This window comes from Cicer arietinum, chromosome 2 (genome assembly GCF_000331145.2).
Source record: "Cicer arietinum cultivar CDC Frontier isolate Library 1 chromosome 2, Cicar.CDCFrontier_v2.0, whole genome shotgun sequence".
Taxonomy (NCBI): Eukaryota; Viridiplantae; Streptophyta; class Magnoliopsida; order Fabales; family Fabaceae; genus Cicer; species Cicer arietinum.
This window is the reverse complement of record NC_021161.2, coordinates 41,887,506-41,909,080: the sequence shown is the minus strand read 5'-3', so window position 1 is coordinate 41,909,080 and position 21,575 is coordinate 41,887,506. Positions and strand designations below refer to the sequence as shown.

The 21,575-nt window shown below is 31.4% G+C and overlaps 2 protein-coding genes across 5 annotated transcripts; one reads left to right on the top strand and one right to left on the bottom strand.

Annotated features, from left to right (window-relative positions):
• Positions 1-430: 430 nt before the first annotated feature.
• LOC101502410 (nibrin homolog) lies at positions 431-8,050 on the top strand. 4 transcript variants are annotated; one of them, XR_003471435.2, is made up of 15 exons: positions 432-701; positions 813-866; positions 2,011-2,251; positions 2,427-2,509; positions 3,009-3,139; positions 3,876-3,922; positions 4,046-4,157; positions 4,438-4,524; positions 4,875-5,046; positions 5,810-6,276; positions 6,513-6,574; positions 6,695-6,797; positions 7,066-7,118; positions 7,315-7,405; positions 7,631-8,050. XR_003471435.2 is itself a non-coding variant. In XM_027331590.2 (14 exons), the coding sequence occupies exons 1-13, from the start codon at positions 665-667 to the stop codon at positions 7,114-7,116; spliced, it is 1,647 nt and encodes a 548-aa protein (XP_027187391.1). In that variant the 5' UTR covers positions 432-664; the 3' UTR covers positions 7,117-7,118; positions 7,315-7,615. The 4 variants fall into 4 exon arrangements, 3 of the variants coding, with proteins under 3 accessions (XP_027187392.1, XP_027187391.1, XP_004490747.1); XM_027331590.2 differs by lacking the exon at positions 7,631-8,050 and having other exon boundaries at positions 7,315-7,615; XM_004490690.4 differs by lacking the exon at positions 7,631-8,050 and having other exon boundaries at positions 434-701; positions 4,049-4,157; positions 7,315-7,615.
• Positions 8,051-8,856: 806 nt separating this feature from the next.
• Positions 8,857-10,031, bottom strand: LOC101502084 (NDR1/HIN1-like protein 6). The gene has a single exon (XM_004490688.3). The coding sequence runs from the start codon at positions 9,953-9,955 to the stop codon at positions 9,194-9,196; it is 762 nt and encodes a 253-aa protein (XP_004490745.1). The 5' UTR covers positions 9,956-10,031; the 3' UTR covers positions 8,857-9,193.
• Between the last annotated feature and the right edge of the window lie 11,544 nt (positions 10,032-21,575).

Below are 21,575 nucleotides of genomic sequence, written 5' to 3'. Positions count from 1 at the left end.
ACAAAAGACTAACCAGAGATTAATTAAATAACTATAGGTAAGAAGATTAACGATAAATTGCAACAACAATTATAAATTTGATTCATTATGGGTGTTTGAAATGAAGTATTAGTATTTGTAAGAAAAAAGTTAGTCTTAGTAGTTAAATAATCATGACTCGTCTTACTTAGCTAGGCTAGTATCGCAGGTAAAGTAAGATTAATAATTTATTTCATATTGTATTGTTTAACATTTAATTAATATTATGTATACTATTTTTAAAACATTATATTCCTCTTTAAATTTATCAATAAAATATCAAGTTTTTTTTTTTTTTTTAAATTATCAAGTTTTCTTTTAAATCAATAAATTATGATCAAATTATTAATTCAAGGAAGTAGCATTTTCTAATTGACCTTCATATATATAATGAAACAATTTTTCCTATTTTTGATTTTGAAATTAGATTCTAAAAACAAATTACCGATCGAGATTTTTCCTTTTCTAGTCTCTAAAACCATTTTCAAAAGAAGAGTTATGAAACAGATTTTTTTTAAAAATGTCTTAAAACAGTTTTATCAAAATTGATTTATAAAATAATTTTTTTTAATATTTTTTGTCTCTCACTTCTCTCATCCCTATTTTGCTGCTTTTGTGTTCCAACAAGAATTGAAGAAGAAGAATCATGGTGTGGGGTCTCTTCCCCGTCGATGCTCCTGCAGGTACTCATTCTTATTTGAGTAATTAAAAGCTTCTTGTTACTATCTTTCAATTATTCTTTTATTGGATTATTTTAGGTCATTTATTTGTACCGTTAATTTCATTTTTTATAGGTGAAGATAAGTACTACATTTTCAAAACTGGAACTTACAAAGTTGGTCGAAAAGGTATTGTGTGATTTATGCATTGCATAAATTTGTGTAACTCTTTCATGATTAAATTATTGTTTAGACAATGCAGATAGAGTGATTAATTGATCTTATGATTTTTGTTGCTAACACTTCATACTTATTTCCTTTTCTACAAAAAAAGAGAGAAGAAAAGTGTCTTTTTTTTGTTTGTATTGGCTTGCCTTTGATAGAGTGAAGATGTAAAAATTTGGTATGGATGGTTTATGAGGAAGATTGTTTCAGCATAAAAGAAGTGCTGAAGTTGTTACGCAAAGAGTGGTTTTTTTTTACCTCATAACATGCTCCCTCGGGCAAGTGGCTTCAGGGCAATTTTTTTAAAACTAAACCTTTGAACTGGCAATGTCTGCATTTTGGTTATTTGAGCGGTTCGATTATGATTTTGTTTTTCTAGGTTTGACGAGAGCGGTTTAAAACAATCGGACCATGGCCTGGAGGTCTTACTGGTTCGTTGTTCGGTTTGGTTTTTAAAACGTTACTTTAGGGCTTGATGTTTGTATAATCTGGGGATACTCAAACCTTGGGCTGAATTTACAATTTTTTTAGAACAATGAGGGTTATAAACTTATAAAGGTCAAACACTTGAGAACTCGTATACAATATCAAAACCAACTGGTCAACTCAAAAGCTTAAATGTTATGTCGAAGCCTAGGAGTCCTATTTATCTTCAGCACTTAATAGTTTGTTCCATAAATTACAGCCATGTCTGTCCTTCCCCAAATGCACGGACAATAACAGAATCATTAGCGAAAAAATTATGCAGTTCAAGCTAATTGCCTGAAATAGAAGTTTTTTTTCTTCAAATGTCCGTTCTTGAGGTAGGGGGAGCTGAAAAATAAAGACGCAGCAATTAGATTTAAAGCTTAAACATTTTTGTTCTAATCTTATAGGCGACATTAATGGGCATAGCTATCTGATGCATTCATGTTTATTGTTAATTTAGCCTCATAATTTAGTGATTCTCTTATTCAAATTTCAAAAACTGCAAGCATGACATATGCGGTTAGTCCCAACAAAACTAAGCATAATTCTGATGGGCTTTTCAGAATAGATAATTGTTACCAATTGGTTTTATTGATTTCATGATGGTATTTTATAAGATGTTTTTACTATCTACATGCAGGCTGCGATGTGATCGTCACTAAAGATAAAGGGGTTTCTCGGGTTCATGCAGAAATAGTTGTTAATACAATGAACATGTTAAAACCTCTACCAGGTATACAGATAAGAGATTGCTCCAAGTATGGAACCTTTGTTAGCAAGAATGTTGGACCTAAGAAAAAAGTTCATGAGCTACCAAACAAAGAAACAGAATTACAGGATGGTGACCTTGTTTCTTTTGGCACTGGCAGTGCTACCTACAAGTATGTTAACTATCATTTCAGTGTGATGTTATATTCCTTCTTTTGTCCCACACTTTTTAGTAAATGTTGGTGCGGTGCTTTTCTAGGCAAGGTTTATATAGGTAGATTCAATCTCATGATATTTGTCTGTCTTCCACTTATGTGCCCTTAAATACCTTTGAATTTGATCTAACAGGTTTTGCCATGTCCCTCTCATTTTTTTCATCTGTCCCTCAAATCAAGTGGATCGATCTCTTGAAGAGAAAATTTCATCAATTGGTCAGTAGAGAAAAACTTGTAAAGTTTATTCATTTGTATAAAATTATAAGCACATGCTGTCTAATTGCTTTAGCATAAGTAATTAAGTAGTTACTTACTCAGTTATTTACAGATGATAATGCATGTTAATTGTGTTGATATTATTGAATGCTTAAACTTTGACGTTTCCAACAAATACGAATAATTGAACCAAGAGGCTAATAATATATTAGTAAGGAAGTAGAGTTTGCATATCTTTGATAATAACTTGGTATTTAGTTTTTGTTATGTAAATTGAAATTATGGCATGTTTGGAAAAGTCCTAGGTCACTCAGCTTATCTTGCTACACACAAGCTATATTAGATTCAGTTTCCTTAGAAACATCCTAGGCCACTCAAATTGTAACATATTAGTACAACTTTATTTAACTTTCCTCATTAAACAGGAAACACCGTTTTTGTTGAAGTATTAGACTCTTTTCTTTATGTGAATAGTGACTAACGTATACTTTCAATTTAGGTGCTAGTATTGCTCATACCTTGACTGAAGAGTGCACACATGTGCTGGTAGATCAACTTATGCCCTTACAGAAGGATCTTGTTGATGCAGTTGTAGCAAAAAAATCTTGTGTTCTCAAAACTTGGCTTGAGGTATAGAAACATTCAGTGTTATGTATTGGTTATATTGGATTTTCTGCTTTCATTATGCTATCAATTTGTATTCATATTTAGTTGCTTTTGCTTGCATACTTGCCATACCATGTTTTGTGGTTTTATTTTTTTAATGAATCTGAAAAAAATGGGTTCTGATTCTGACAGACAAAGCTTTTTTCTGCATAAGAATGGGTTATGTTATGTGAAAGGAGAGTTGATGTATATGGATTAAAGCTATTTTTTTTTTGTAGTTTATATACAACTATAATATATTTAGTTTTTTGTTGCATTTCCAAATTGTTGGAATAATTTGTCAAGCATCCTTTCAGAATTTCTAAGTTACAATAGTAATCTTTTATGTTGCTTGTGGACCCTGTCCAACTTAAGAATTGCATGATCTCATCTATGTCAAAGAGTAGAGACATGCACTATGAGTGTATGACTTGTTAGTTGTTACATATTCACTAGTTGTTTTGTGACCGATATAGCATTGTAAACCCTGGATCGTCTGCCGGAATCTGTACTCTCAGTCCTGACTGAAGATGATTCTAAGTGTTTCTTGAAGTAAAAAGTTATAAAATTCATTCATCATAGCATAACAACTCATCAAGCATAAACATACTATCTAATTTTTAGTCTACATGTACGAGGGCTAATTGCAGGATTTTTGTCTAGAATTTTTTTTTTAACTTGTGGTGAAGATTTAAGCTGTGACTGTTTGTTCCCTGTATAGTGTTTTGCAGATAAGAACATTGGCAATGAAATTCCTAGCTGTCATTCGTAAGTACTTCTTTAGCTTTGGAATTTGGTTGAGCTGGCTTTATATCATGACCTGTCACCCGTTAGACCAACTAAAGAAGCTTTCTTTCTCTTTTTCTTTTTTGTCCCTTTCTCCATCTCAAGCAGACATATTTCAACAGTGTCAGTTGAAGGAGCATCTATCAAAGTTGTTGACCCCAAAGCTCGGGAAAACTGTTTAAAAGGATACACTTTTGTGTTGGAATCTGTGCATTTGGTAATTGTTTTGAAGTCTTCTATACTCAGTCTGAAACTGAACTTAAGTATTAGAATTTCTAGCTGCCGGTTTGTTGTTATTCTGATTTCCATTTTCATAGAATATGCAGGTACATTTTCTGTAGTTGGAATTTTGTTCGAATATTCAATTGTAAATATGCAGGACAGACATCTAGGGTTTCTGCTGAAAATATGAATTGAAAACATCCTAATATTTTCGTCGGCTGGAGCAGAGCTCATCTTTACACAGTATATTTATCTTATTGTTTACTCTGTTGCAGTATAAATTTGGGGATCAGCTAAAGTCTTTACTGGAAGTAGCTGGTGCTAAAACTATTTCATTTCAAGAATTCTCTTCGAATATCCTAGTATGTATTTCATTTCTTTCTTTCTATTTATGAATTCTGTAAATTACAAGGTAGATACTGGTCTTTTGGAAGTGACATAAGTTCGGTCACTATTTTATATGCTCATAACATCATAAATGCGTATCTACATGCTATTCTGTGTGCTATAAACATGCATTTGAAATAAATTATTCAACTATAGCCTGTGTCTTACCCTTTTTTAGGATTACTGATCAAATACCATCTTTTGGTTTTCAGCTCTCTTTCCTTTTCTGGCATTAGTCCAAGTCAGGAACATAGTCATATCATTTAAATAGGAAGGGACTGAAGTGTTTCCTTGAAAAATCTGATTTCTCATTTATTTCATGTAGGATTCAGATTATGGAGATGATGATCATATGGTTTGTGTCATCCCAGGAGGACCGGCATGCAAGCCTGATCTCATCAATAAATTAAGTTCCTTGCTAAAAGTCAATGAGATGGATATAATAAATGCTTCTCTCAGTGGACATCTAGATCTGTCTATTTTAAAATCTCCATGCGGTAAATACTCTATATCTCTAGTAATTTACTAGCATAGTCCAAACCCTTTTATTTTCTCTTCCCAACCCCATAACTGAAGAACCTAAATCCTTAGCTTTTTTTGTTGTTGTTGTTTATCTGGTTAACCGCTTAAAATATGACATTGTGAAGTACAAGAAAACCTACTTCGACATTTGTTCATGTATGTATATACAAATATTTCTGCTTCATCCTCTTCCGTAAAAGAAGGAAAACAACAGCATTACAAACAGCATTGTGGCTTTACCAACTTTTCAGGAAATTTACCTATAACCTAGGCACTTAGCAGCTCTGAACAATCAGCTATGATGGCATTATTGTCATATGTTTTAATTTGCATCTTCTCAGTCATAGCTTCTCCAATTTGTTTTTCCCTAACTAAGGTTTTCTTTCACTGGTGTTAAGTAAAAACAATAACACACACACACACACACACATATATATATATATATATGCATAATCAGATGGGCACTTATGAACTCAGTAACAGGTATATTATCTTGAGGAAATCAGTATGTTATCTCAACAGCCGCACATATTTTGTTATGGACTGTCTGATGCTGACTGCTGACAGAAGGCGATAGTTGAAAGATTGGGATATTTTATGCAATACACTGCTTCAATCATCTTAGAATATTAACAATATATTTTTTGTATGATAAGAAACACTTTAAACTACATTCTTAGTGTTTATCTCTGTAATCTAATGTGTTACAATAACAAGCTGCATGTAATGTTGTTGCAGTGATTATTTCATCATCATGCTCTACAGATGAGACCATTGTAGCGGATTCAGATACTGAAGTTGAAACAGCTACATCACCCATAGCAAGTGAGGCATTATGTGGTGGCAATAATGTAAAATATGTAAAAACAGAAGAATTAGATGATGATTCCGGCACTTCTGACAAGAGAAAAAGTGAGAGAATGGAGGCATCCTTAGATGATGTTTCTACCAGATCGCATGAAATAAAACGTGCAAAAGCAGAAACATCCCTGGATGCTGCTTCTGTACAATCTGATACACATGCAACCAGCTTCAAGGATAGAACTGACGGCATCAAAGTGAAGAAAGACAAGGTTGATAATTATGCAAGTGGAAATTCAGATATTATTTACAGCCAAGATTTAATTGTTCGAGATATAAGCATACTTACCAACAGAAGTTCTGCACCAAACAGCAGCATTCCAGATTTCAAACGCTTCAGAAAGGTATGGTTTTGGTATCATATCTTTTATAAGGGGATTATCATCTGCTGTTGAAACTGGAACCAAACTTGTTTTGATTAAATAGTGGAATTTAATTTTGACTTGTCTGACTTATATATTCCATCAAGCCTTTTCTCTTCATTCAAGGTCAATCATTAAATATTAACATCTATGTCTTATGTCACAATTCATGTAATACATGCCGAACTAGTCCAATTTTCTTTGAAATTGAATTGCAGGCACAAACTCAATCTGGAAATAGTTTCAACAACCTTGTTCCATTTGCAAAATATCCATACAAGTAAGAATAATATTAATTCTGACATCTGAATGTAATTTTAAATGAAATTTGGCTATCTTTACTTCACTCCGTTTCTCTTGGTAATAGTTTATGTTATATTTCATTTGTTTTCAACAATAGGGATTCTGGCTGTGAAAACGATGAAACAGTTGAGTTTGTAAAGGAGGAGAAAAGGAGAAAGCAAAGAGAAGCCGTGGCCGATGATCTATTTAATAATCAGAAGGTGAGGGATCATATTAACATTGGCTTGTTGTTTACTCCCTCTGTTCATATGTATAAGACAAATATGTTACTTTTTTGGTCCATACAAGAAACATAGTACACTTTCTAAGTGTATTAATTATTGATATTACTTTTATACCTTTAATTATTAGGAGTTTTAGTTTTCCTTTTAATGTATTGCATTGGTCTGTGTGATTTAGTCTTATGTTTCTTATAAATAGGACCAAAGAGAGTATATACCTTAACTTTTTACTTCTTTTCCACCGCAGGCAAAGAAACGAGGCGCTGTTGGTTCTCTACGTGGCATTCTTACTAGATGAAAGTAAAAAACTTCTTTCAATTTTTGTATTTAATGTGAATATGCATACGCACCAAAAATGTGTATAAAACAAGAAATAATTGTACATGCGTGGAATTCTGTCAAATTATTTTTTTCATAACTCATTTGGTCTTTCAATCTTTTCCTAATGTTTTAATGATAATGCTCTATGGTCTATGCCTTATTTAATATTTTGCAGTTTTTTCCCGTGTGAGAAAGTGGAAATGTTGTAGCAGAGGGCTTTCTCCTTGGATATGGACTTTGAATATATACGTGTGTCCCAATTACAGGTTAGTTGAGCCCCCTGTTTGTGTTTTGATTGAGAACAAAAAGTCGTTGGTCTATATCAAAACAAAGTTGTTGGCCCTATATGGTGACACTCTTCCTGTATCGTTGAAAGAGGGCTTGAAGGACCTATTTTGTTTCCCTTGTTAGAACTGAATTGTTAAGATTAATGTATTTCTACAACTTATTTTTGTATGGTAAATCATATCTATTCACTTCCTTTGTCACAGACAGAACCTGTTGTGGCCTTGTTGCATCTTTAGTCTTTTTGCAAGTCTACAAAGATTGGAGGAACTCCATGCTAGTAGTTAAACGATAGTAATATAAATAACCAAAAGAATGAGACTACCACTTTTGTAATAAGGGAACCTTTCTACGAAGGACTCGGATTCCAGTAAAATTAATCACACAGTTGGCCGCAGCAATAAATCTCGAGATTGGACAGCCATTGATTTAAAATTGGATGATTGTGATCTATAACTGTGAAGTAATTAGAATGGAAAATCTGTGTCCTCTACCTAATTCAATAGTATTTCTTCAGTTGATGATCCGTTAATCCAACTAATGAGAGTTGCAAATGGATTGTCGTTTATAAAAGCTGGGAAGTTTTTTGTTGATAAAAGGGTTCTATTGAGTTTTCATATTAATCTTATATTAATCGAGACTAATATCCTCTTAATTAAAGAAATCTTAAAATTCTTACATTTGTATTCATATTGTTTGATCTTTTAATCAAACAGTTCTCTAAGGTTGAATTTGGCTCCAAACAATAAATGATGTTTACGTTTTTTGGATTGAGCTACATCAAGTTACAAGTTTTTCATTCAAGTCATTCAAATTTCTTTAGGCTAGTTAAAGCGTCCAACCATTGTCCTCTTTTTGTGCAATTAAGTTTTCCTCAAAACTAATTTTAAAGTAAAAACATTCAAACATATAAATCATTTCTTTTCAAAATCAATTTCAACTAAATGAAATTTATAAAATTATTTGAAATCATATTTATTAAACCCACTCAAACATTATTTATGGAACAAAACAATAGAGTGAAAACGAAAAAGTGACAATATCTAGAAAATTAATTAGCAAAAATGAAACAAAGTAAATAATAGATTAAAAAAAGATTGGCATGCTTATAGATATTTTAGAAAGAATACTTGTTTTTATTAAAAGAAAGATAGTTAACTGTGTTATTTACTTATTTAGTAATATATATACGATTAAGGTGGGATTTAACATGGGCCAATATTAAAGTGGTCCATAAAAAATGCAAATATAAAACTCAGTTATGTAGTAAAATTAGCTTTATATTCAAGTTCAACCATCTACTCGTTTTATACTTATTCTTCCCCTGAAGTTGATTAGAACACCAACAAATCATCATTACAGTATTTTCATATCAGCACACAAAATTAATTATCCAATAATCTGTTAGCAATCACATTTGAGAGTCAAGAAAGAGTGAAAAGCTTAGCAATAATTCTTTTATTAAAATATATAGAATAACTATATATATGCCATATATAGTATCTGAGTAAAAGAAATGAATGAGAAAATAGAATCAAAATTACAAGAATTGTACCTCAATCTCAAAATGCAGATGGAAAGAAAAATCCATCAAAGACCATAATAAAAATAATAAAACAATATAATCGTAAAGCACATGCACCGACATGAACACCAAACTCAGCAATTAAATATAATCAAAGAGTCAGTCAGTGTCGTGTCGGACACCGAGACACGCCTCGGGTCAAATATGTCGGTGCTATAGAGCAGTATGATATGGACTAAAGAATTCACAGCTTAAACCGAAACTTACAACTACTATCCTTAATCCTAATAGAATTATTATCACTAAAATTATCCACCACAATTCTGCACCTAACCCTGAAATTAATTTTGAAAATCTTCAACTTTCCAAATTTAATCCTGACAGGTTGTTTCACTTTCAAATGAAGAGGAACACTACCATCAGATTGCACCTTCTGCACCAATGTATCTCTCAACCCTGTTGCATTCTGTGTTTGTCCTGTCAAAGGTATACTAAGAACAGTAATGTTTTTATGTCCTTGATAGAATTTAGGTAATGCACCTTCACATAACTTTGTGTCTGTATACCAAGCACTTATGTGGCTTCCACCTCTATAATCAATTCCAATCTTTTTGTTTGGATTTCTTGCTGTGATTGTTAAATTGAAAGTGACTGATAAACTGTTGTTGTTTGAAAGATCGAATTGCGTGATTGTTAGTTCATCGACAGAGTATTTTGGTATCTTTGGTCTGAATGCAAGGAATAGTATTCCAATTGTTATGCCAATTGCTATGATTAGAATTATTAGTATGCTGAAAATCCAGCAGAAGAGTCTGCAGCAACATGATTTTCTTTTCTTTGCTGGTTTTGAAGGTATATTTTGTTGTGTAGATGGAAAAGGAGGAAGATGGTTTTGCTGCTGTTCATCAGATTTTGAAGTGTTTCTTGCTACTAAAGGAGCTGAAGGGTTTTGTTGTTCTTGTGATTCTACATCATGAAGTGGATGAATTTTTTGTTGATCTGTCATGGTTTTTTTGTTATCAGAAAAAATGTGAGATTCAAAGTTGGATGCAGTGTTTGGTTTTCTTTTTCTTTGTTGTTCAATTTATATATAGAAAAAGTGTCGTTCAAAGGTTGAAGGGTTGAAGCTTCCTATTGTTGACTTGTGGAAAAGCTATACTCAAATTTACTCCTATCGAATCATTATACATAAAAATACATTGCATTAAGTTTAATGTCAAAATTACACTCTATCATTATTAAATAGAAAAGAAGTTGTTGATATTTGTTTATATTTTATTTTAAATAAATAAAACATATTTGTTTGTATTTTAGATATTTTATTTTTGAGGAGTATTTGTTAAGGGGTAAGTTTTGATATGAATCACATGTGATATGCAGGCACCAAATATGAATTATGGAATATTGAATTCAAAGTTTGTGTGTTGAGATATAAATAATTAAATATTGAGATTAGAAGCCGCCAAAGCATCTTTTGTTTAGTTTCTTGCTTTTTCATTCATTTCCGGATACGGTCTTGTTTTCTGAGTATATGACGTAGTACTAATGTTTTCTAGATCATTTGTTTTGATTTTTAACATGAAATATATATTTTTATAAGTATAATAAAATTTAAGAAATTATAAATTCGAAAAAATTATTATTGATTAAGTTAAAAATCATATAAAAATATATTTAAAGAAATATACATAATTTTTTTCTCTATATTTCATATGAAATAGGTTTGTTTAAATAATCGATCAATAAAGTTTTAAGTTAGTTATTTTAAATTCTCAAAAAAATTGTTTATTTAATTAAAGGCTTTCATATACAGCCACAAAAATGTGGCAGCATTGAAATTGTTGAAAGTAAATAATAATGCTCATTACAGTCGCAATCAATTCGATGAATTAATCTCGACTATTGCAATTTTTTCTTATTCCACGAGGAATTCCTTAGTTCATAAGCCATTTTAATTTAAAAAGAGTATCCGTGCACTCAAAGTTATTTTATTCTTTGTATATATAAAACGTGTACTTCGAAAATATTTAATGACCAATATTTTGCATTATCCTTTTCTTTCCTCGGTGTGTGTGAAGAGGGACGTGTGCTGTTTCACTTTGACATAGCATTGTCTTTCTTATCTATGTTAAAAAATACTCACAAAAGTTAGATATCATTGTGTTAGGTTAGCAAACTCATTTGAATATTCAGTCAAAAAAAACTCATTTGAATATGAAAATTACACAAATATAGCAAGTAAGGAAATATATTAGAAATAAAAATGGTCGACGCAACTTCAAAGTTATATAGTATAAAATAAAATGTATGTCACTTTCTACTCATGATGGATGAAAATGCATTTTCATTTTTTATAGTAATATTTCTCCGACATTATAAGTTTTTTAATTAATAAATTTTAATTAAAAATTAATTGTTCAAAAGATTTTTAGTTTGGAATATAACATGAATAATTCTTCATTGAACTTCCACTTACTAATTTTAAATTATTAAAGTTTCATTCTTTGATAACTACGTTGCTAAGATAAAAATTATAAAAAATTTAAACACTATTATGTATATCTATGCAAGGAGAGATCAAATTACATCAATATTGTTTATATTTTAATCGATATTTATTTCATAAACTTAACTATTAAATTGAAATATTATATTACATAAATCAATATTTAATTATTACACCTTTACATTTAATTTAAAAAATATATATTATTTAATTTTTATTAAAATTATTGATCACCCCTCATTTCTAGAAAAAGCTGAAACTCCTCTATGAAGTTTGAAGTCTCAAACGGTAAATGAATTACCTCCATTCACACACACAAGAAAGTTATAGTTTAGAAGTTTCCTGTGGATAGGTTTTTCGTCCATAAGACGTGTCTGTTAAAAACGACCAAGCCAAAAGCCCTCAAAGAGTCAAAGTTCTAATTAAATCCATTTAAAAATAAAGGACACGCTTATAATTGTTTATTTTAATTAATGTGTTTTGACTTACCAAACCTGAAGTTGAAGACTTGTAAATCTATAGGTCTCGTGATCTCATGGATGCTATCATCTTTTGTACACTTGACACTTTTTGTCTTCCATGCGTTTGAAAATGGTATAGAATGTTAGAGATAATAAAATAAGATAAAACAATTATTAATTTAATCATTTGCCATACTTGTTAATATATATTATCTCAACATAAAAAGTAATATGATAATATTATAGTACGAAAAGGATACAGAAGTAAAAATTAATCAACCTTACATTTTTATGAAAGAAATGATGAAAAAAGAAAGAAAAAATAACTCTACCCTTATTATTGTTATTATTACTTTTGTAATTAATATTTTTTATTATTGAATTTAATTTATATACACCCAATGTAAAAATATTTTATATTATCAACTAATCATAATCGTCGAATCAATAAAAATATTTATTTTTCACTTTTATCACCTCTAAAATCACCAACATGATTGATTGTGATTAGGAGTGAAAATAGGTTAAGTCGTACTAGAGGTCTATGACTTGACCTATTTATGATCTGATTTGATCTCTTTAATAAAAACGATAGACTAAGGTTTTTTTTAAAGCTTATTAATTTAAATAGACAAAACTTAGACTTACAAAAAAATCTATTAGACCTGATAGGCTGACACACACACACACACACACACACACACACACACACACACACACACACACACACACACACACACACATATATATATATCAACAGTACTTATGATATATCAACAGTATGCAACCATTAACGTCCTGGATTCAATGGTGAATACCAACAATATTCAAAAGATGAATGGAGATGATTTTTTCTCATGCACAAGATCAACATAAGCTGCAAGTGCAAAGTATACTTATGTTTTGCAGTATGTAAAACATGTATATGAACAAATGTAAATTTATTGCATAAACATACTTACAATGGATTTTGGAAAAACTGAAAAAGAAAATATTACAAGTTGTGTAAATTTGAGACACTCAAGATTTCTTAGAGAAACTCTCTATCTAACTCTCTGTGTTTCAAACTCCGTCTTTGAAGTGAAGGGGAGCCTTCCTTATATAGAAAAACAATCCTCCTGTTGTTGACTTGTATAGTGGAGGAGATGATGAGATTCCTTTTGCTTTTTGCTTTCAGTGGTAGTGAGGGAAAGAAGTGGCAGACAAGTGCGGAGAAGAATTTTCCACGAAATTTCCTTGTGTCATTTTCTTTCAACGTTTCATCATTGGGCCTTTAAATTAATTGGACCAATGTTTTCATTTAGTAGTGGTGAAGATACCAAAATAGTCGTCTTCATTTTCATCTCCCAAGTTCATGGAAGTTTCTAAAGCATTATCTGAGGAGACATTTGAGGAATTGGTCTTGCTTTTGAGGAGCTGGGCCATAATCTCAAAGTATTCCTCTTCAGTTTTCGCTGTTGCCAACTGTGTTTGGGCAAATGATTTTTGAGCCAGGAATTGGGTTTGTATTGTTTGAAGTCGCTGTAATCCTTGCTTTTGGAGCCATGTGGACACAACTTGCTTTTTGATACTTTGAGGAATAGAAAATTTTGTCCACCATCTAACTTTGAATCTTCTAATGAGGATTGTTTGGGCCTGTTGTTGGTTGATTTCAAAATACCAGGTTGTAACCCATGGTAAAAAGAATTCTGTAGAGAAGAGCATTAAAGGGTGAAAAATGTGTTCTCTGTCTGAGGGTTTGTAGTTGGTTTTGTACAGTTGGAAGCTTTCTTAAACTTCCGGATGAAGAATATTAGGGATGGAACCATAAAGTTTCCACCAATGGGTAAACCATTGAGGGATTTTTGAAGGGTTCATGGTAAGGTTAAAAAAAATTGCCAAGTATGACTAAATTTCTGGTTTTAGATGAGGAAAACATTATAGCAGGCTTGTTGGTAGTCTCAGTAATTGAATGTCCTACAATGGGTTGTTGTGGTTTTGAAATTTAGTAGGAATTGTTTTGGGGTAAGAAGGTTTGATCTCCATTCTGAAGGTGGGATTATTTTGTGGATTTTTGCAGTTGAGTAGGCCACTAGGCCTTCTTTTGGGTTGTCCTATATTGTTACAAAATTTGTCAATTCAAGAATAGATTTGTAGTAAGGCTGGGGTTTTGATAAATCCCAAGATTTGAAAAACCAGCCTTCTGGAAATATTTTTTAAATGACCAATTGAGGACTTTTGTCATAAAAGTGGTCCTCTATCGTCCAAATAGTTTGAAATTCTATTTTGATAAAATACTCAGATTTTGGTTTAAATTTAATTAAATATTCTAAGAATCATTTGAATTTAAAACAATTTTTGAAGTTTCTCCTTGTGGAAGTTTTGAAATCATTTTACAGATGATCCCTCTTGTGAAGGTTTTGAAATAATTTTTTGAAAAGGGGTTTTTGAAGATTCTCCCCTTTCTTGCCCCGGAAAAGATGGCAATTCTATTGAGAGAGATTCAATCTCTTTTTGGGGTCTGGGAAGCTTTGCAATTTTTTGTAGTTGAAGCTTTTCTTCAATTGAATTTTTTATCGCCTGAAAGTTATCAGGTCCAGTCATTTGTTGGTTGGCAAGCCATTTTTGGATTTGGTTTTTTGTTTCTTCTTCAATTGCTTGGGCCCAAGATTTAATGGGATGTGCAGGAGAGATAGGTTTTGGATTTTCTGATGTCTTGCCCTTTTGGACTTCAATTCTTTTTGATTTTTGGGGCATCAGTCAAGTCATGTTTTGGAGAAATTCTCTGGTTAGAAAATTTAGAATTGAGTTTTTGTCTCCTTTAATAAATTCAATTTCAAAATAAAAAATACTAAGGATAGCTTGCCATCTGACAAAAAATTTGTTTTGATGCAATGTTTTGAACATCTTTTTGTAAAACTTCTTTTGCTGATTTACAATCAATGTGAAGTAAAATTTTTTGATTGAGTAAATCACTTTGAAATTTTGTGATGCACATGACGATTGAAAGAATTTCTTTTTTAATGGTAGAATAATTCTTTTGACAGTTATTCTAGTGTACAGATGTGAATTGAACAATGCATTCTTTGTTATTTAATTTTTGTTTTAGAATACCCCCATATCCTAAATCTGAAGCATTAGTTTCAACAATTTTTTGGGCTGATGGATCAGTCAGATGCAGACATGGTATTTCTTTAACTTGTTTTTTTGATTATTTGTACTATTCTAGTGTGTTCATCTGACCATGTGACAAGGTTTTTTCTTAACCTATCATGGAGAGGTTTTGCTATTATATTGATGTTTGGACATAAATCTAAGACATAATTCAGACTTCCTAATTAAAAACCTTTGTAATTGGGTTTCGTCAGGAAATTTATCTGCAAATAATAAGGACCTTTCAATAGGGGTTATGGTACCCCGAGAAATATAATGTCCTAAAAAACGTATTTTAGTTTGGAAAAGGGATCAAAAAAGTTTTAAGGTGTTTAAAATGTTCTTCGATTGTTTCAGAAAAATTAAAACATCATCAATATAGACGATGCAAAATATTGAAAATGGATTAAAAATGTCATTCATAATTCTTTGGAATTCTGAAAGAGCATTTTTTTAATCCGAGGGCGTTACAGCCCATTCATATTGTCCAAATGAAACGGTAAAAACAGTTTTGTATCTATCACTAGGATCAATCTATATTTGCTAAAAACCTGATTTCATGTCGAATTTTGAAAATACAAATGCAGAATGCAATTTTTGTAAAAGATATTTTTTTGTTTGGAATTGGATAACGAATCCATTTTAGAGTTTTGTTTAAGGGTTTGTAATTAATTACCAGCCTAGGTATTCCTATTTCTATTTCTGAATTTTTGTTAACATAGAAAGTTGCGCAACTCCAGGGAGATCTAGCTTTTGTTATTAGACGTTTTTGTTCTAAATCTTGAATTTCTTTTTTGCAAAGTTGTTCGAGCTCATAATTCATTTGGATAGGCGTAGAGTTAGTTGGGATTTGTTTATCGGAAAATTCGTTATCATATGGTAAATCTACCATGTGTTGTTTTCTATCCCAAAAGGCATTTGGCATATCTGAACAAATTTCATCTTCAATTTTCTTTTGTAGTTCAGAAATTTTTTGTTTTAAAAAATTATTTTGTAATTATTGTTCAATCCTGAGAACGCAAACATCTTATTTTAGGAAACACAAATGTTTTTCTTTTCCCTGAATTAGACAATTCAATTCATTTTTATAAACCGAACAAGCTTTTAAAAGATTTAAATTCTTTGTTCTGGGTTTTTCAATAAAAGGGAAAACAATTTTAGTTTCTTTTGTTTTGCAGGAAATACTATCATAATTGACAGAATAGGGAGTTATCATGTTAATGTAAGGAGTCCCTAAAATGACACTATGAGTTATATTTTCTAATAAAACAAAAGAAGTTTTGATTGAAATGTTACCATTTTTAATGGAAGCTTCAGTTTTATTTTTTATTATCATGTTGGAGTTGTTAGCAACAACAAGTTTTTCATTTGATTTTTGCATAAATATGTTTGGTAAAATGCTACTTTTTAAGCAATTTAAGTTTGCTCCCTTATCAAAAAGTGCAATTGTTTCAAATTTGAAATCTTCAGAAAAACTATATTGAATTTGATTAAATATTTTGTTGTTGTTAATGTTCTTAAAAAAAAAAAAAATCTTATGGGATTTCTTCTAAGTTTTCAATTTTGTTTTCTAAGGGTAATGAATAATCTTCATTTTCTCCGTCTTCTCTTTCTTGGTCAGAAGAGGTTTGATTTTGTACTTTGGAAAGAAGATTTTGAAGAATATTTAAATGAATTTCCTGTTTTTGTTTAAGAGGTTTTAACTCTTGTTTTACAATTTTAATCTTCTCTTGTAGAGATTGGATTGTGACAGGGGTTTGGGATTTTCTTTTTGTTCCAAAGATGTTTGTTAGAAAGTGGTTTTTGGAAGCAATTTTGATGAAGATGTGGAAGGCTGACTTTGTTTGGATTCAAAAGTATTTAACAACTTTCCTATTATTTTTTTTTTTAAGTTTTGTATATTCAACTTGCTTTATAATATCAAGAATTAATTCTTGATCTTTTGTTAAAACATTGATTGATTTTGGACTAGATTCTGAATCGCTAGGAGACTTGGAAGTTCCTAATTCATCAAACTGCAAAGGTTTATCATTTTCTGATAAACCTATTTCAAAATCTGTAAATGTTTCTTCTTTTGAGGTTTCTAAAAGTATTGCCTCAATTTTTTGAATTATTTGTTCATCAATTTTTAATTCATGAAGTTTTCTATTTATATTGCAATATTTTGAAATGTGTCTCGTTTGGCCACGCTTATAACAAGTTATTTGTTTTGAAGTTTGAGGTTCGAACTTCTTTTGTAAAGGTTTTCTTTTCTTGTAAAAAGTTTGAGGTTTAGATTTTTTAATAGAATTCATGTTTGCCTGGTCTTGAGAAAGACTTTCAGTGAGGTTTTTTATAAGCTTTTGAACAAGATCATCCACTGTCTTTTGAAACATTTGTCGTGGGTATTTCAAATTGTTTGTAAAAAGATCATAGTTCTTGCCTAGTTCTTTTCATTTCCCATTTTAGATGTTTTTTAAGTTTTAAATCTTGGCAGATTTTTAAACCTTATTTTTGTGTGAAGCTAACCAATTCTCCATAAGTTAATTGGTTATATAGGATTTGGTTTGTCCCATAGACTTCCTTAATTTTCTTTCTAACCTTTTCTCCTAAAAGGGTTGGGAGTCTTGTAAGGAATTTCTCCTTCCAGAAAGGTTGGTTTGAGTCTTCCCTAAGCATAATTCTACTTAGGAAATTGTTGAAACCATGGCTAAAGGTTGACCCTTCTGCCATTGGAGTCTGCACATGTTTTGTGTTTCTTGTTCAACTTCAAAAACTTGGTCTAAAGTCGTAACTTTTTTTTCTAAGGTATCCTTACCAATGGTGTAGAGATAGAATAATGTTCTTTCCTACTGAGTTGGTCATGTAAGGCTTGGGTAAATTTCGATTTTCCTTCTCTAAACAGTTTTTGGCTCGTTTTAGAGATTTGAAAAGGTTTAAAAACTGGGTTTTTTAGTTTTTATTATGTTGTCTCAGTTGGGGAAATAACAGTAATTTGTTGTTTTATTTCTTTTCTATTTTAGTTATTTGTTTTGCAATTGTGCTAAGATGAGCATTCGTAAAATTATTTTGTTGAAGAATATGCTTAATATCTTTTCCTGAATTATTGCTTGGGATTTGGTAAGGTGCACCTTCTACTGTCTAATCTAAGTGTGTTATTTTGATATGTCTTAATGGTGGATGTTCAAATTGTATTTTCATACCATTTGACATTTCTCATTCTGTAGTTTTATTTTTGGTTGTTATGAGATTTACAGAATTTTGTTTGAATAGATATGAAATTTGATTTTGTGATGCATAAATTTCAAACCAATCAAAGAATAAGATATGAGTTTTGTTTTGTAAAACGAATTTGTAAAATTCATTTTGGATTTCCTTTCTATTTTCTAAAAAGTTTTTGAAAAATCGTGTGCTTTTTTCTTTATTTTTTGAAGCATAAAAGTGAGTATGAAGAAATTCTTTATCAATTTCAAATTCTTTTTCTATGACATTTAATTCATTAATAACATTTTCAGTTATTGCATAAAAAGATGGTGAAGTTGGTGGAGAAATATTTTGTTGTTCCTCATTTGTATTCTAAGGTGCTGTATAGATTTGATGAGGTACATTTGTGGAGTAATCAACGTTTTGAAAAGAAGCATTTGGAATGCTAGAACACGAAAACGTGGTTTTGAAAAGTTTTCTACTTTATTAGGTAATTGTATTACTGAAGGGAGTCTGGAGGAACCAACATCAGAATATCTGACACTGGAAGTTCTTGAAAAACTTAGTTTTACCCTTCCATCATTGTACTGGATAACTTCCCTCAAGTTGTTGTTTGGTTTTGACTGTTCAGGAGACGGAAGATCTATATCTTTCTAAATGATGGTTTTTAGAATAACAGTGTTTGCCTTTGTTAAATCAGTTTGTAAAAATAAAGTTTCACCTTTTTTATTCTCAAAGTAAAGGCCGAAAACATTGCTTTGTAATGAACTTTGTAAATAATTGCTACAGGAATGGATCATGTTATCATTTTGTAATTATGAGTTTTGATTTGCAACATGAGAGATTTTAAAATGTTTTGGTCTTTTAAAAATAAAGAAAAATTTGGATGACATTCAAACCAAATTGGTCCTTGTCATAAACTAGATTCAATCGTACTTATTATTGAATCTTGAAAGTCTAAGAACCTTGCATCTCGTAAGACATGTAAGATTGAAGTGTTTAATCATTCCCTAGTTAGAGGTTTGATTCCGACTTGGACAACACCTATATGTATGAAATTATAGTTCCTGTTCCGGTGTTTTTGAAGTGTTTTTGGAGAAAGAATATCTATTGTTTCAAAGGGATTTGATAAAGGAACATCTTTTTCTTCTGTTTTGATTACATAGTCAGTTTTGAGAAGGTTTTTTAAAAGACTAGATTCATAAACCTGATTCTTTTTTATTTTTTGGATTTGCCAATTGTTAATTGATTTTTGAAAATCTTCAATAGTAATTTCTTCACTATTGATAGGTTCCTTTTGTCCTGAGAAGTTTTGGGTAGAATGAGTGGAAAAATAAGAAGTTCAACAAAATAAGTTATTCGAATTAGAAATTTTTCGTTTTAATTTGAAAAAACTTTCAAATGATTCACAACCCTGAATCACCTGTTCGTCGGCTTAAACACGAGACTTACTACCTATACCTATATATATGATATTAGTCTCCTCAAATCTTTTGCATATTTAGCTTCATCCCTTTTATTTATAGGTTTAACAGACTTCTATTTATAGGCTGGGGATGTACGAAATAGCTGTTGGAGAGGCCATGCTTTTTTGACTAAAACATTATTTTTAGAATAAAAATAATGCTGCTTTGAAAACAGCTTTTTGACTTTTGATGTTTTAGCATTGAAAGCATTTCTGTCCTTTCTTTGACATTTCTTCATTGATCTTGGATGGTACATTATCTGTCTTGAGTCTTGAGTGTAGCTAGAGGAGGTTGGAGAAGATTTGAATCGAATTGCAGACTGAAACAGAGAGGATGCAAGGCTGCTGTTGATGTGCAGAAAACGGAGAATGATTAACGTTCTTGGTTTTATCAGTTTGAACGTTCTTGAGCTTCAATAATCATTCTGGAGTTCCCGTTTTGAATGTTCTGTATTTCCTTTGTTCTTGTCTTGTCATATACCCAGTTTGATCAAGTTTTCTTGACATTTGAATTTTGGAATTCTTAGGTCGTCATGACTTTTGTCCATCTTTGAACCCTTTGATCTTTGTGATCAAGTATCCTTTTTTAGTCTGGATTATTCGTACTTGTTCCTTGTCGTGTACTTATTAGATATGAAAGATTTCCAGAGCAAACTTTTTATCACATGGATAGAAAAGATTTGACCAACTTGCTGTGATGGATAATTTGGTGAAGCTGAAGATCATTCTCTGTTTATGATGCAGAATGATCTTGTTGTTGTCTTTTCTTGTATTTGCTTGATTCTGCTCTTAATTAAATCCACTCAAGAACACAAGTTAAATTAACATAACATTTAGAATCATAATTAACATTCTTAATTAACCTTTGTTTATTTTCATCAAAACTTTAAAATAGAGAGTTTGTCTCAACAATCTCCCCCTTTTTTATGATGACAAACATGTTAATTTAGATTTTAATTTGATTCTAATATAAAGAGCTGTAATAGCTCCCCCTCAATTTGTCCATTTGTTAATTCAACATAAAATAAAATATTTGAATGCAATCAGAAAGAGTTTCATTAAAGATAACAAAAGTTCATTAATTTTGGCAAAGATACATCAAAAGTGGCAGAAATACAAAATGAGAGCAGTGATAAAATAAATGAAAATCTAACTTAATTCTCCCCCTTTGTCATATAAAAAGACATAAGGGATAGATCTAAGATGCTAGGGAGGGAGAAGATCCTTCGGAGGAGGAGGATTTTCCAGCAGGAGGGATCTGAGAGGGAGGGGGCACCGGATGAGGAGGCGGAGGTGGAATTCCCAGCTTGGGAGCAAGATGATCAGCCATCCAAGTTCTGAGTAGAGCAGTCTCTTGATCATGCTGAATTTGTCTTGTCATGATGATCTGGAGAGCGGCCATGATATCAGAGTTTGAGGGTGCAGCTAAGGTGTCAGTGGAGGGAAGGTGAGCGGAGGGTTGAGAAGAGGTAGCAACAACTGTGTTGGAGGGAATAGGCATGGCAGATAAGGATGGAAGAGAGGCAAAAGAAGATGAAATAGATGGTAGGGGGCCAACAGATGAGGTAGAGTGGTCAGCAGTAGCGGGAAAGTTCAAAAACTGACTTATGCCAAAAATGGAGGAACTGGTTTTCTGTGGTGAAACAAATAGTGGAGACATTGTAGACATAAGAGGATTAGACAAGAGAGTACTAAAGTCATGTGTAGGGCAGTGAGGTGGTTGAGAATAAGAGGGAATATGTGAAGGAATAGTGCCAGATGTTTGAGCAAAAAGAGTGGGATGTGATGGGATATGTTCTGGAGAACGTTCTGGAGGAGGTGGAGAACGTTCTGGTGTAGGAGTTTTGTCTGAGATTGCCTTGGGATCAGTAGAAGGAGA